We start from the raw sequence: 15,288 nt of genomic DNA, 5'->3' as shown, positions 1-15,288 counted from the left end.
CCACACTCCAGAGAAGCCATAAGTCACCTTTGTGACATCACATGACTTAAGCAGCTGGTTGCCCCACGATCGAGACTCTAGAATTTTGAGGACAGTATCTATAGGGCATCACTGCTGTGACCAAAGGCATATCTGACCCCACTTTTGAAGTGATAGGATCCAGGGTACCAAATGCTTGTTGATGTAGAGCATCAACATGGCTAGTCAGAGTGCCCAGGAGATGCACGAAGCCAAGCTGGCCCCATCAGAGGATGGACAGCCACCAATAATGGTCCAATAGGATACACCCCCAGGTCCTCATGTGGGTCCCAGGGAGGCTTTGGAGAGGCACGGGGGCCAAGAAGAGAGCCAAGATCCAAGCCCGCAAGACAACCCACAACCACAGGACCCAAATCAAAGCGCCCCAGTGTGGAAGGAAACAACATTCTTCATGGGCCGTCCTTCCCAAGAAAGCTTTGGAGGATAGTGGAGGACGACGCCATCAGGTCCTTGCGCTGGAATGATGAAGGAGACACCGTGATCATCGAGGAAAATCTTTTCCAGAGGGAGATTCTTTGCCGAAAGGGTGAGGAGCAAATATTTGAATCGAACAGCTTGAAGAGTTTCATCCGCTTGCTGAACCTCCATGGTTTTAGCAAAATACACCCAGGCAACTCTTTAGTTTGCTTTCCAGGGAACATGATAATGGTAAAGTAGAAAGTCCTCCCATTTCCCATGTTCCCTGTTACTCAAACATCTTCCTAGTGGACCCAGAAGAACGATATACTGAAAGGGCTTCATTTAAGGGTCTAACCCCTTTTCACATGATATACAGTGTTTATCAAAAGATGAGAAAGTATAGATTTTCATTTGAAACTATAGCCCCCTTAGAGACAACCTGCAGGGATGAGTAAAGACTCTGAGAGGCCAGTTAATGTCAAATACATATCTTTTCTCCACAAATGACTAAATTAATTAATTTTGTTTCAGATCTACAGAAATTGCAATTTCCAGAGAGGCAAGCCTTGGCTCCTCGAGAACATTAAGACACAAGGCAACCAGGTGACTCGCGTTTGTCCAGGGACCAGTGCCACCCCTCCAAAGACAAAGAAGAAGATGGCCCCCACAAGACACTCCCCAAGAATACACCACGAGGACGGCAACAAAGAAGCCGAACAAAAGGCTCAGGAGTCCGCCAAGAATGATTGGGGACCCAGTGCCGCCCAGGCATTCGAGTTCTCCGTTCCTCAGCCCCTGAGCAGTGCCATGGAGGTCCAGTGCCCAAGTGCAGCCAGTGGTTCAAGTGGGGAGGACACTTCTGGTAATGTCATGTTTGTGCCCACGGCTACTGCCGGAACCAACGGCACAGGGGATCTGCCCCCCACCCCCACAAATGAACCACTACAAGGTTCGGTGATGTCTTTGTACAACATCTGTTATTCCATTCTGATAGCTGGCCTTTCAGTCATGGCTCCACCCAAGGACCCTGACCAGGCCGAGGAGGAGGAGCATGAGGGCTCCTCGGATAACAAGTGTTCACTCTGTGAGCAGTTCAAGGACAATGCCGGCCCATCATATCACAGGCTTTGTAACCACGAATCCATTTCTGCTTTAATAAAGAAAGGCAAAACTACATGGTACAAAATAAACAATCCAATGAGAATTGTGAGTCCGTGTTCTTCTGTTTCCGTGCCACACACCTCGTCAGATGAGCCTGAGGAGGCTAGAAATCCTGACCCCAGAAAGACGTGCGTCCCTGTTGTCCTCTTTCATGTTCACCCACTCAGCCAAGGTTCTGAAGCAAGCCCAGGAATATCTGGTTCCCTGAGCCTTGCCTACTGGACAGGAGACAGAACTGCCTAACTCCTCACCTTGGGGGAATCACCTTACATTAGTTATGCATCCTGAAACAGGAAGGTCTTTACTCACAGGTCCCCCTATGATGCCAGGAAGTTTCTGATCAGCATCTGAGTGTCTCTAGCCCAAGTTCCAGGCACCTTGTAGAGAGGCCCACCTAGAACCCGGGCCACCCCATGTGCTAAGTGGTGTACGACAGAGCCAGTCTGGCTCAGAAGACTGACCATTCCAGTCAACACCTGCGAGGAAGCCCATCATCCTCACAGCTAACAACCATTAGTAACCCTGCTAGAAGGGATCCAAATAAATTAAAGATTGCCCACACAGGCAAACAAAAAACTCTACCCATCACTTTTCCATCAGAGCTGTATTTCAGATCTGTCCTTGGGTCACGAGCTAGCTATGTGACATGTGTAACAGAAGCCCTCATGAGCCAAGGGACACTTTTACAGCAGACCAGTCACTTTCCAGGGGAGACAGGTGCTTTCTGTCAAAATCTGATGTCCCTTTCACTGTGAATGAGGCCATGCCTGGCTGGTCACCCTCCGGCAATCATTCAGTGCCCGCTCCCAGACCTCCCACAAGGATCCCTGGGTGCTGCTGAAGTGTTCTGTGAGTTTGACCAGAACAAAGAGATGGGAGTCCCAAACAATAACCAGTTCTCCTAAAACATTTTTCTCTGTAAAACCCAGGAATGAGCAGGACCAAAAAGAGTGATAGCACCAAGATATTTCCTGGCAGCTTTCCCTTTTCCTTAAAGTCAGACAGAGTTCTTGAGACAGGCAATGAGCCCAGAGAGGCATCTCACGGGGACAGTCGCCTACATCTGGGCACAGAAATCTGTTTATGAGAACAGCAGATGGTGGGTAGTGCTCTCCACGGCAGCGCCAATTCAGTTCCACATCCGCGGCATGATGGCCCATTGATGGTCACGATTCATCTGGATTCTCGGTAACCTTCCTGTGGAGTCCTCCTGCCCCTAGGGTGTCAGGTGCTGTGGGATGCCTACCTGGAAGATAGCCTTTCCCCCTTTCCTGGGTATGCGCTCCAGTAACCACCTGGGGTTTGAAAGTGCAGTCGGGTACTTCTGCTTCAGGTTGGTCAGTACAGTCTGCTTTTTCAGTTCCACAACCTCCTCAGGAGCCACGTTTTCTGGGCACTGCAGAGTTGCCCCAATGTCAGGGATCCCCATGCACCACGAGAGAAACACTGAGATGTTTTTCCTTCCATAAACCAAAGGCTTCCTGTGAGAGGAAACAGTTCTTCAAAGTTATGCACCCGAGAGGCTAAGCTGATTTCCCCAAAGGGACATGGAGTGAGCGGGGTCCCTCTGACTGAGCACTTCCGATGTGTCAAACTCTGTTCAGGGAATTCTGGGTGAGGCCAGGGGAGAGAAGGAAAAGAAGAGGACAGAGCCTGGTCCAATAACAGGCAGGTCCCAGCCTGACAGCTGTGGGCAGCATGCACAGGTCAGAAGGGCCCTGACTACTGTGAGGAACCCACAGGCAATCAGGTCCCAAGCTCTTCACAGGTGAAAGGAGCTGGTGTGGGACCTCAACCACTGAGGGGTGAGCGAAAGAGACCCGGATGCCATGGGCAGTGGGGGAGAGGCAGGTGGGCGAAGTCAGGCAGACAGCCTGAGTCTGGGGGCCACCTGACATTCTCTGTGCTGTGCAGCCTCCCCTGGTCTGTCACGCACACACACACATAAACACACATGTGTGCACACAGGCAACACCACATGCAGACTTGGACCTGTCCCTGCCTCTCAGGTCACCAATGGGAACTGAGGCCCAGTGTGGACAGAAAGAAGGGTTCACCCATGTCGTAGGAACTCGGCCCACGGAACCCCAGCCTGGGCCCCTTGCTGCCCCTTTGAAGGTGTGCTGCTTACAGAAACCACAGCCCCACCACCACAGGCTTAAAAGAAAATAAACCCCAAACCCCTGAGCAAGGTCCTGGGGGTACTCTTGGAGGGGTGTGAGCAACGCTCAGGGTGTCACACCTTGCCAGCGATCACTCCTCAGCCATACTTCTCCCTTCCCAGAGCAGGGCCTGAATCTGCCTGGGGTTCCACCCCAGCCTCTCCAGCAGCAGCTCCCACCAGAGAGCGTCTTCCCAGTCCCTGTGAGCAATATGGATGACGATGGTACAGTTCCTCTGGCTGCTCACTAGGGTTGCCAATGAGTCTGGAGTATTGACCGCATTTAAGACAAAGCCTGCATAAGGCTGCAGGAAGGAGAGGCAGGAGAACTCCATCTCCCTAGAGATCCTTGGGCCTCACGTGGCCTGGGGAAACCCACAAGTGTGACTGTCCATAAGCATCATGCATCAGCCCTCCATGTTCATGGTCTGTGGGCTGACCTCTCCCCAATGTCCCCTGAGGCCCTGGAACCCCACTGACAGGGATGGTGGGAGAGCAGAGTGTTGGCTCCTTCTTCCTATGCCCACGCAGTCAGCGGCCAGGCCCAATGGAAAGGGCTGGCGATGCAGATGTCTCGTCCATCGGATGGAGTCTTTGGGGGGCTCAAGGAAGAAGGTGGAGACAGGCAAGGAGAGGCACTCAGCACAGGGTGTGGTCAGTTCCACAAAGGAGGTCACTGAGGCCAGGGGAGCACAGAGGAGGGAGAAAGGGCGTGTTGGCTTCACAACGGGTGAGTGGGTTCTGGTCCTCTCCCAGCGCAGATGCTCCTGGGCTTTGCTTCTTCTCCTCACCCCACTCACTCCAGCACAGTCAGCTCCCTCCTCTTTTCACCCCAAGGCGCTGCAGGTCCCCAAGCACACCGGTCCCTCTTGCAGGGCTGCTAGTTGCAAATCCTTGGGATGCAATCTCAGCTGGGCCCTGGGACACCACCGGTGTGAGCTCAGATCATCCTGCCAGGTGTTTCCCTCGGGCCCCTTTGGGAGCCACCCTCCTCCATCCCCTGGCTGCACCACTGCTATCTGCTGTCAGCAGGCACTCCTGGCCCCCACTGCAGCCTACAGAAAGGAATTACAGGAGCAGGAAGAATTGGCACCAGTACCCACACACCAACCCCATGCCATGGGCATGATCCACAAATCCTAGAATTCAATCCTCAAATAACAGTGGTTGGGGCAGTGCCACTGTCACCCCAGTCTACAGTTGAGAAGGTGTCACAGAAGGATGAATAGACGGCCCACGATCATGGGGGCCCTGACTGCATCACCCACTGTCCTTGCCTTTTCCCTGGGGAAGGGGGTCCTAGTACCTGACAGAGCTTGGATTCCACGGGGCTGAGTACCTGGCCTGTACCATAATAGGAGAGTCACAACCGGTGGCTACACATCAACATCATAGGGCCTGAGCCTCAGTACCACACTCCACATGAGCAACCCCTCCTGTCTTAAAGGACATAAACCTAACTTCAAGCTATTATGTCCTCGTGTGTATGGAAACATACCCACTCTCAAAGACAAGGCCCAGGGGACAAAAGTTGCCTGTGTTCACTCCCTTCCCAATCCAGTCCTGGTGCCCAGCTCCTCTGCTCTGCATCCCCTCCCTTTCTCTGGCTGGGTTGCCTTTCCTTGTGAGGACAGAGGCTCAATGAATGTTTAGGGTGCACATGAACTAGTGAGAAGAGTCTTTTTACTGTTTATTTTTCTACATTCTTGAATAAGCTAAGAAAATCCAGGTAGATAGATATATATATAATTTTTACAGAATGACAGACTGAAAATGATACAAGAATTCAAAAATTAACTATTTTATCTCTGTTTTACAGCTGTGCTCTTTCACATAAAAAAAAAAAAGCCTATTCCAAGGTATTCCAAGTCCATGTTATCTGGTTACAGAGTAAAAATAAAATGAAGAATTCCCAATTTTTTTTTTACAAAATAGCAAAGCTCTTTTTCTTAAGTTAAATAACAATAAACATGTGACCTGTGTCATTTGTAAACTTAGATTCTGAAGCTAATAAACATTCTACTTAAAGTAACATTTTAAAATACCAAAAATAAAAGAAGATACATTTCTAAGTCAACCCAATGGAACAGAGACACACAGATGTTATTCACTATAATCCCCTAGGCTGGCCCCCCACTGCTTGGATCATTGACTTCCCTCTTAAAACACAAAGTAAAGAAATCTGCCTTGGACTTCACTGAGGGCAGAAGAAGCTACTGGACATGGCAGAAGAGCTTGCACTGGCCATGGCAGTAGTATCATGTGTGGTGCTAATTCTGGCCTGGGCTCTCTGTTCCTCCTCTCTCAAAGCCTCCTCATACCAGTGTGGGAAGGATCTGGGGTCACTCCCATTGATCTGGGCCAAAAACTCCAGAACTTTCAACTTGGTGGTCTCAGCGTGGGCCCTGGGACCCCACAGGAACTCGTACCGTGCCGGTTCGCTGTTGCGCACCTGCCGGTACTCCAGGTACTGTTCCTGCACCCAAACTTTGGTGAGGAGCTCCCTGGGCTCCCCAAAGATACAATGCTCCATCCCAGCATGCAACCCCATGGCATTCAGTGCTTCCCATATCTTCTCTTCGGGGACACAATCATCCTCCGAGAAGATTATACTAAGGATGAGTATCAGAAGGCCAGTCTTGGGCATACTGTGCTCATTGCTCACCATCCCATCATAGGTGAGGCCCAGGTTGGTGCCTAGGACATAGGTGTGGCTGGTGGGGTCCACTTCCTTCACATCAATGCCATACACCAGCTGCATGCACTCAGAGGCCTCGCTGAAGATTACAGCAAAGTGGTCCTGGTGCTCTCTGATGACGCTACTCAGCATTTCTACCCTAGTGGTCAGCTCCTTTGTGCGATACTTCAGGAGCAGGAACCCCACCAGATCAGCTACCTTATCATCAATCACGTTTCTGGGCAAGGACTCTGTGTCTGGCAGGGCCCGGGAGGTACTCGGACCCTCCTCTTCTTGGCTGCTGGACTGGCTCAATGGAGCAGCAGCGGCAAAGGCAGTAGGGGGGGCACAGGCACTTGGAGAGCTCTGGGGAGGACTCGGTGTCCCAGCAGCAGCATGAACCTCCTCCTCCTTCTTCTCCTCCTCCTCCGGGGTGCTTGGGTTACTTGAAAGCAGAGGGTAGCAAGAGGAAGAGGAGGTGGAGGAAAAAGAGGAAGGAAAAGAGGAGGAGCAGGTGGAGGAGGAGGAGGAATAATCCTCTTCCTCAGCCTCGGTAATCTCAAGCGTGTAGCGTCGTCGCTTTGGAGCTCGAGGCATGATGACTCTTGTCAGGCAGCCACAGGAGTGCGGGCTGGAGGTGGGCAATGAGGACTCACAGGCCTGTGGAGAGAGGAAGTGTAATAAGTGGCCTCAGCTGGTTACACCCTTGTCAGCTTTGACAAAGCAGAGCTACAGGTCTCCTCTTTAGGGGTGCTCTTGGGCGCCACTGGGGTCTCTTCTCCTAGGTGGCCTGTCCCCTCAGATCCTGAATGAGGAAGTCAGATGGTTCTCCAGGTACAGTCGGCATAGGCCAGGGTTCTGTGGCTGGCAGTGGGGTGGGGTCGGGTGCTGCAGGGGTTCTCCTCTATTCTGGCATGGGGGAGAACCTGGGGACACATTCTAGGTGAGGGCAGGCACCTCACCTTGACTGCTGGCACGGCCTGGACCTCCTCTGCTCTGTGACCTGTGTTTTGTGCCTCAGACCAAGGCCTTTATGCCCTGGCTCCTGGAGCCCCTATAACAGGAAACAAGGAAACACCTCAGCGTGCAGGTGGCATGCACAGCCATGGGCCTCCAGTGCTGACAAGAGGAAGGCCAGGATTCTGTGAGTTCCCCACTGTTCTGGGCTGGATGGTCTTCTGCGTCCTCACTCAGGGTTCTCACCTTTCCCCTGGCAGGGCCCGTGAACCTCCCCTCTGCTGTCCCTGAAGCAAAACTCTCAGAACAAGGCTACATACCCCTGAGACTGAACAGAAGAAAGTGAGGGGGTCCCACATCTGACCACACCTGCCCAGGACATCCCACGGGATACAGTATGACCTGGCCAAACTCTGTGGGGACTATCTGCCCTGGGACGGGGAGTCCCCTCAGTCCTAACGTTGACATCTGACAGGGTCTTGGACAACTTCCTGTGTTAACCTGAGGCCACTTTCCTTCAGACTAAAATGCTCACCTTCCTGAGTCACTGGTGGAGGACGGGAGGGACACCACGGTTAACCACCACGTTCCACTTTCTCTCCTGGCTGACAGAAGTGGCAAAGTAAGGCTGGGATTCGACCAGCTGTGATGTGAGTTGTTCCCTCAGTCCTCAGCTGAACCTTGAAAGGAGACAGCAAGACTCGGGAGCAGGGGAGGAGCATTAGGGTTCCTTCTGTCTTTCCTCAGATTCCTCACCTTAAAAAAAGTCAGGGCCCGGGCCACCTCGCCCCTCCTCCTGTGCTGACCTGCACGTGGCCCCCCTCAGTCCAGGTCTCTCACCTGCCTGAAGCCCACCATCCCAGCCAAAATCAGAGTGCTCTATGTTGTACTGCCCTGCCTGGGGTCTCTCGGAGCTGAAAGTGGAAGTGGGGTGAATGTCCGTGAGGCCCACATTTGTTCTGGAGGAGAATTCCCCCTCCTTCCTCCCTCATGGTCAATAGCTTGGCCACTTGCAGTGCCCGAGTGTCCTGGCTCTGCAGTCCATATACCACACCCTTTGTGTAAGGCCCCACCTCTTTCAGATTCCTGAGAGCAAAGGGAGTGGGAGAATCCATGGGAAAGCGATTCCAGAAACCCCAGGGCTGAAGGCAGGTGAGGGTTTCTGAGGGGTGCCCACTGTGGTGGGATCCAAGGTTCCCTCAGTCCTCCCTTAGGATTCTCCCTTGATTCTGGCAGATGCTGGCCCACCCTCTGCTGAAGTGAGTTCCTGCTCTTTATACCCATGCCCCAGACTGTCAGACCCAGATGCACAAATAAGAAAATGCCACCTATGATCATCCTCCCATGAGGCCTGCCTAAGGACTTTGGAAGGTCCTGGGCCCACCCCCTGCCGTTCTCAAGTACTGCTCCTGATCCTGACCCTGTTGTGCAACTCAGCACATGCTGTCTGTGGTCATCCCCCCAGCAGGATCCCAGAACTGTCTCTGGTCTAGCTTCCAGGGTCCCTCCATCCTCCATCAGGGTCCTCACCTTGACTCTGGAAGGTCCTTGGCGCACCATCTACCTACATGGGGTTCCACTCCCTCTACCAAACCCCTAGAGTCTCTGAGACCAGGACTGACTCTGGTCTAGATTCCAAAATCCTTGGCGCACCGTCTGCCTCTATGGGGTCCTACTCCCTCTAACAAACCCCTAGAGTCTCTGAGACCAAGATTGACTCTGGTCTAGATTCCACAATCCCTCCGTTCTCCATCAGGGTCCTCACCTGGACTCTGGCAACTGCCTATATTGGGTCCCACTCACTCTACCAAACCCCCCAAGTATCTGAAACCTGGACTTTCTATAATCTAGCTGCTAGGGTCCTTGGTGCGCCATCTGCCTATATGGGGTCCTACACCCTCTATTGAACCCCCAGAGCCTCTGAGACTAGGACTGACTCTGGTCTAGCTGCCAGGGTCGTTGGCGCACCATCTGCCTAATTCAGGTCCTACTCCCTCTACTGAACACACAGAGACTCTGAGACCAGGACTGAGTCTGGTCTAGAATCCAGGGTCCTTGGCACACCATCTGCCTCTATGGGGTCCTACTCCTTCTACCAAACCCCCAGAGCCTCTGAGACCAGGACTGACTCTGGTCTAGATTCCAGGGTCCTTGGCACACCATCTGCCTATATGGGGTCCTCGTCCCTCTACTTGACTCCAGAGTCTCAGCCCAGGACTGACACTGGTCTAGCTTCCAAGATCCTTGACGCACCATCTGCCTATATGGGATACTATTCCATCTACGGAACCCCTAGAGTCTCTGAGACCAGGACTGACTCTGGTCTAGCTCTGTGGGTTCTTGGCGCACTATCTGCCTATACGGGGTCCTACTCCCTATACCAAACTCCAGAGTTTCTGAGACCAGTACTGACTCTGGTCTAGATTCCAGGGTCCTTGGTGCACCATCTGCCTATATGGGGTCCTTACTCCCTCTACTGAACCCCCAGAGTCTCTGAGACCAGGACTGACTGTGGTCTAGCTTCCAGGGTCCTTGGCACACCGTCTGCCCCTATGGGGTTCCACTCCCTCTACCCAAGCCTCCTGAGTCTCTGAGACCAGGACTGACTCTTGTCTAGTTTCCAAGGTCCTTGGCGCATCATTTGCCTAGATGGGGTCCCACTCCCTCTACCAAACCCCCAGAGTCTCTGAGACCTGGATGGGGATGTGGAAGGGAGAAAATGGCGGGTGTAGTCATTCTCACCCGCCCCCCCCCCCATCTGTTCTCCAGGTCATGCCCCCGCCCCGTGCTGACCTGGGGTCATCATCCTTACAGCAACCTCCCCCCAGAGATACCCCACACATAGGCAACTCCCCCCCCCCCCCCCGCCCCGCTCCTGTCTCAGACCCGCATGCGGAAGTGAGATAATGTCCATGTGTTCACCTCCCTGCGTGCTGCCTGGTTGGCTCTGTGGTGGGGACTCGGGTCCTTCCATCCCCCTCAGCGAGCTGACCGTGACTAGGAATCTCCTCTGCCCGCCAGGCTGACGAGAGGCCCTGCTCCTTATCACCGCCCCTACCTCAGAGACCGCTGCGTGACTCAGGACACACTGGGCGTGGCCACCCGCGCGGTGCCCCTCGTGGAGGGCAGCAGGGGTGGACTTCTGCGGGCTTCCCTCTGAGGTGGGACCCAGGTCCTCACCTGGATTCTGGCAGCGCCTGGGCCCGCCTCCTGCCCAGGTGAGGTCCGCCTCCGCCCCGAAGGCCGGGATTCTAGGAGCCCAGGGTAAGGGTCACAGAGGCTGCTGCGTGTGGGCTTTCACCCCCTGTGAGCTCCGGGCGGGGCTGGCTCTGCTCTAGGTCCCTGGGTCCCTGGGTCCATCCCCCTTGTGAGACCCGGGTGGAGGCGGACAGAAGGACACGCCGCCTAGGGTCCTCCTCCCAAGATGCCCGCCCACCAGATGGATCTGGAGGGCCCTGGGCACTCCTCGGCCATGTTGAGGTACCGCGCCTCTCACCAAACCACCAGAGTCGCCCAGACCTGGCTGCGCCAACCTCGACCCGCCGCGTGTGGTCAACTCCCTCCCCCCCAAGGGGTCTCCGAGTACGGAAACCGTTGTTTGAGGTCCCGGGGGTCCCTCCGCCCTCCCTGGGCACCCTCACCTTGACTAGGCCAGGCCCCGGGCCCGACTATGTGGATGTGAGCTCGCTCTGGCTCTCCCCCGGGCATCCGCAGGGTCTCTGAGACCCGGATAAGGAGGCGGAAGTGAGGACCTTGGTTCTGGCAGGGGTCTCTGAGACCCGGATGCGGAGTCGGAAGTGAGGACCTTGGCTCTGGCAGGGGTCTCTGAGACCCGGATGAGTCGTGTGTGGTCACCCTCACAAAAGCCCTTCCGTGTTGAGTCTGTGGTGGGGGCAGGGTCTCCCAGCCTCCCCTCCCCACCCCCACCAGGTACTCACCATGACTCTAGGCAGCGCCTTTGCCCTCCCCTCTGCTGACCAGAAGCCCTGCTCTTGATCTCTGTCCCCAGTCTAAGGCCCCATCTAGGAAGTCAGGGTGGAACTGAACAAAAACGGAGGTTCTGCTGCCTGCCTCAAGGACAGCCATATGCATGAGGCAGGTGCTGTTGAAAAACGCAAGGATTTATTCATGAGTCACATGACCTGGGCCAATGCTGGGCTCCTGTCTCAGAGACCAATCTCCTCTTCCTACCTAAGCCCGCCTTTTTTATTTTTTTTAATCTTTATTGCCAAAGGTGTTATGGAGCTCCTCCTTTTTCCTCATTGCCCCCTTCCAGCGGGCACCAGCCCCCTGCCCCAGGCCTTCACTACACTACTGTCTGTGTCACTGGGTTATGCACACAAGTTCTTTAGTTAATCTCTTCCCACCCACCCCCGCCTTCCCTCTGAGATTTGACAGTCTGTTCCATGCTCCTGTGTCTCGGGATCTATTTTGTTCATCAATTTAGATTGCTCTTTAGATCCACATATGAGTGAGATCATGTGATACTTGTCTTTCTGGCTTATTTTGGCTAGCATAATATTCTCTGGGTCCCTCCATGCTGTCTCAAAGGGTAACAGATCCTTCTTTTCTACTGCTGCATAGTGTTCCATGGTATAAATTTACCACAGCTTTTTTACCCCCTCATCTACTGCTGGGCACTTGGGCGGTTTCCAGATCTTCGCTATTGTAAACTGTGCTGCTATGAACATAGGGGTGCATATATTCTTTCTGATTGGTGTTTCTAGTTTCTTGGGATATATTCCCAGAAGTGGCTTTACTGGGTCAAATGGGAGTTCCATATTTAATTTTTTGAGGAAACTCCATACTGTTTTCCACAGTGGCTGCACCAGTCTGCATTCCCACCAGCAGTGTAGTAGGGTTCCCATTTCTCCGCATCCTCGCCAGCACTTGTCATTTGTTAATGGTAGCCATTCTGACAGGTGTGTCCTTTTAATCTGCATCTCTCCGATAATCGGGGTCTTTGAGCATTTTGTTGTATGTCTCTAAGCCATCTGTATGTCCACTTGCAGAAGTGTCTATTTAGTCCTTTGCCCATTTTAAAATTGGATTGTCTTCCTTTTGTTAAGTTGTATGAGTTCCTTATATATTTTTGGTTATTAACTCTTTACCAGATGTATCATTGGCAAATATGTTCTCCCATACAGTGAGCTCCCTTTTCATTTTGTTGATGTTGTCTTTTGCTGGGCGCAAGCTTTGTATTTTGATGTAGTCCCATTGGTTTATTTTCTCTTTTGTTTCCCTTACCCTAGGAGATGCATTGGCGAACATATTGCTAAGAGGGTTGTCTGAGATTTTGCTGCCTATGGTTTCTCCTAGGATTTTTATGGTTTCACAACTTACACTTAAGCCTTTAATCCACTTTGAGTTTATTTTTGTGTATGTTGCAAGTTGGTGGTCTAGTTTCATTGTTTTGTTTTTTGTTTTTATTTTTTTAATTTCTTTATTGATTAAGGTATTACATATGTGTCCTCATCCCCCTATTACCCCCCAACCTCCCCCCCCCCACACTCATGCCCTCACACCCCTATTGTCTGTGTCCATTGGTGAGGCTTATATGCATGCATACAAGTCCTTTGGTTGATCTCTCCCCCTTACCCCCACCCTCCCCTACCATCCCTATGAGGTTTGACAGTCTGGTCGATGCTTCTCTGTCTCTGGATCTGTCCCTGTTCATCAGTTTATGTTGTTCATTATATTCCATAAATGAGTGAGATCATGTGATATTTATCTCTCTCTGACTGGCTTATTTCACTTAGCATAATGCTCTCCAGTTCCATCCATGCTGTCGCAAATGGTAAGAATTCCTTCTTTTTTACCGCAGCATAGTATTCCATTGTATAGATGTACCACAGTTTTTTAGTCCACTCATCTGCTGATGGGCCCTTAAGCTGTTTCCAAATCTTAGCTATGGTGAATTGTGCTGCTATGAACATAGGGGTGCATATATCCTTTCTTTCTGATTGGTGTTTCTAGCTTCTTGGGCTATATTCCTAGAAGTGGGATCACAGGGTCAAATGGGAGTTCCATTTCTAGTTTTTTGAGGAAACTCCATACTGTTCTCCACAATGGCTGCACCAGTCTGCATTCCCACCAGCAGCACACTCGGGTTCCCGTTTCTCCGCATCCTTGCCAACACTTGTCCTTTGTTCATTTGTTGATGATAGCCATTCTGACAGGTGTGAGGTGATACCACATTGTCGTTTTGATTTTCATCTCTCGGATAATCAGTGACTTTGAGCATGTTTTCATATGTCTCTTGGCCTTCCTTCTGTCTTCTTTCGGAAAGTATCTATTTAGGTCCGATGCCCGTTTTTTGATTGGGTTGTTTATCTTTCTTTGGTTAAGTTGTATGAGTTCCCCATAAATGTTGGAAATTAAAACCTTATCGGTGACAACATTGGCAAATACCGTATGTTCTCCCATGCAGTGGGCTTTCTTGTTGTTTTGTGGATGGTTTCCTTTGCTGTGCAAAAAAAAAAAATTTTTTTTTTTTTTTATGTAGTCCCATTTGTTTAGTTTCTCTTTAGCTTCCATTGCCCTAGGAGCAGTATCAGTGAAGAAACTGCTTCGGCATATGTCTGAGATTTCGCTGCCTGTGGATCCCTCTAGTATTTTTATGGTTTCCCATCTTATGTTTAAGTCTTTTATCCATTTTGAGGTTCTTTTGTGTGGATGGTGTAAGTTGGTGGTCTAGTTTCATTTTTTTTTGCATGTATCTGTCCAATTTTCCCAACAATATTTACTGAAGAGACTGTCTTGACTCCATTGTATGTTCATGCCTCCTTTGTCGAATATTAATTGGGCATAGTGGTTTGGGTCGATTTCTGGGTTCTCTATTCTATTCCATTGGTCTATATGTCTGTTCTTGTGCCAGTAACAGGCTGTTTTGAGAAAGGTGGCTTTGTAATACAGCTTGATATCTGGTATTGAGATCCCACCTACTTTGTTCTTCTTTCTCAGGATTGCTGCAGCTATTCGGGATCTTTTTTTATTCCAGATGAATTTTTGGAAAGTTCGTTCTAGGTCTGTGAAATATGCAGTTGGTATTTTAATGGGGATTACATTGAATCTATAGATTGATTTGGTTAAAATGGACATTTTGATGATGTTGATTCTACCAATCCATGAACACGGTATGTTCTTCCATCTGTCTATGTATTCCTCTATCTCTTTTTTCAGTGTCCTGTAGTTTTACACATATAGGTCTTTTACCTCCTTAGTTAAATTTATTCCTAGGAATCTTAATTTTTTTGGTGCGATGGTAAATGGGATTGCTTTTTTAGTCTCTCTTTCGGTAAGTTCACTATCGGTGTAAAGAAATGCCATAGATTCCTTGGCATTAATTTTGTATACTTCTACATTGCCAAATTCATTTATTAAGTCTAATAATATGTTGATGGAGTCTTTAGGGTTTTCTATGTACAGTATCATGTCATCTGCGAATAAGGACAGTTTTACTTCTTCCTTTCCAATTTGGATGCCTTTTATTTCTTCTTCTTGTCTGATCACAATGGCTAGTACTTCCAGTACTATGTTGGACAGGAGTGGTGAGAGTGGGCATCCCTGTCTTGTTCCTGTTCTTAGGGGAAATGGTTTTAGTTTTTGTCCATTGAGTATGATGTTGGCTTTGGGTTTGTCATATATGGCTTATATTATGTTGAGGTATGATCCTTCTATTCCCACCTTGCTGAGAGTTTTTATCAAGAAAGGGTGTTGGATTTTGTCAAATGTTTTTTCTGCACCAATTGATATGACTACGTGATTTTTATCTCTCAATTTGTTTATGTGATGTATCACGTTTACTGATTTGCGGATACTGTACCATCCTTGCATCCCCGGGATAAATCCTACTTGGTCATGCTGTATGATCTTCCTGATGTACTGCTGGATC

At 50.7% G+C, this 15,288-nt stretch overlaps 1 protein-coding gene across 1 annotated transcript; it reads right to left on the bottom strand.

Annotated features, from left to right (window-relative positions):
• Positions 1 to 5,954: 5,954 nt before the first annotated feature.
• On the bottom strand, positions 5,955 to 7,034 carry LOC307095372 (melanoma-associated antigen 10-like; the record flags this gene model as incomplete). The annotated part of the gene is made up of 1 exon (XM_079764585.1): positions 5,955 to 7,034. The coding sequence occupies one exon, from the start codon at positions 7,032 to 7,034 to the stop codon at positions 5,955 to 5,957; it is 1,080 nt and encodes a 359-aa protein (XP_079620711.1).
• Positions 7,035 to 15,288: the final 8,254 nt, after the last annotated feature.

The sequence above is a fragment of the Cnephaeus nilssonii genome, assembly GCF_951640355.1.
Source record: "Cnephaeus nilssonii genome assembly, chromosome: X".
Taxonomy (NCBI): domain Eukaryota; kingdom Metazoa; phylum Chordata; class Mammalia; order Chiroptera; family Vespertilionidae; genus Cnephaeus; species Cnephaeus nilssonii.
The sequence above is the reverse complement of the archived record's forward strand: the minus strand, read 5'-3'. Positions and strand labels throughout refer to the sequence as shown.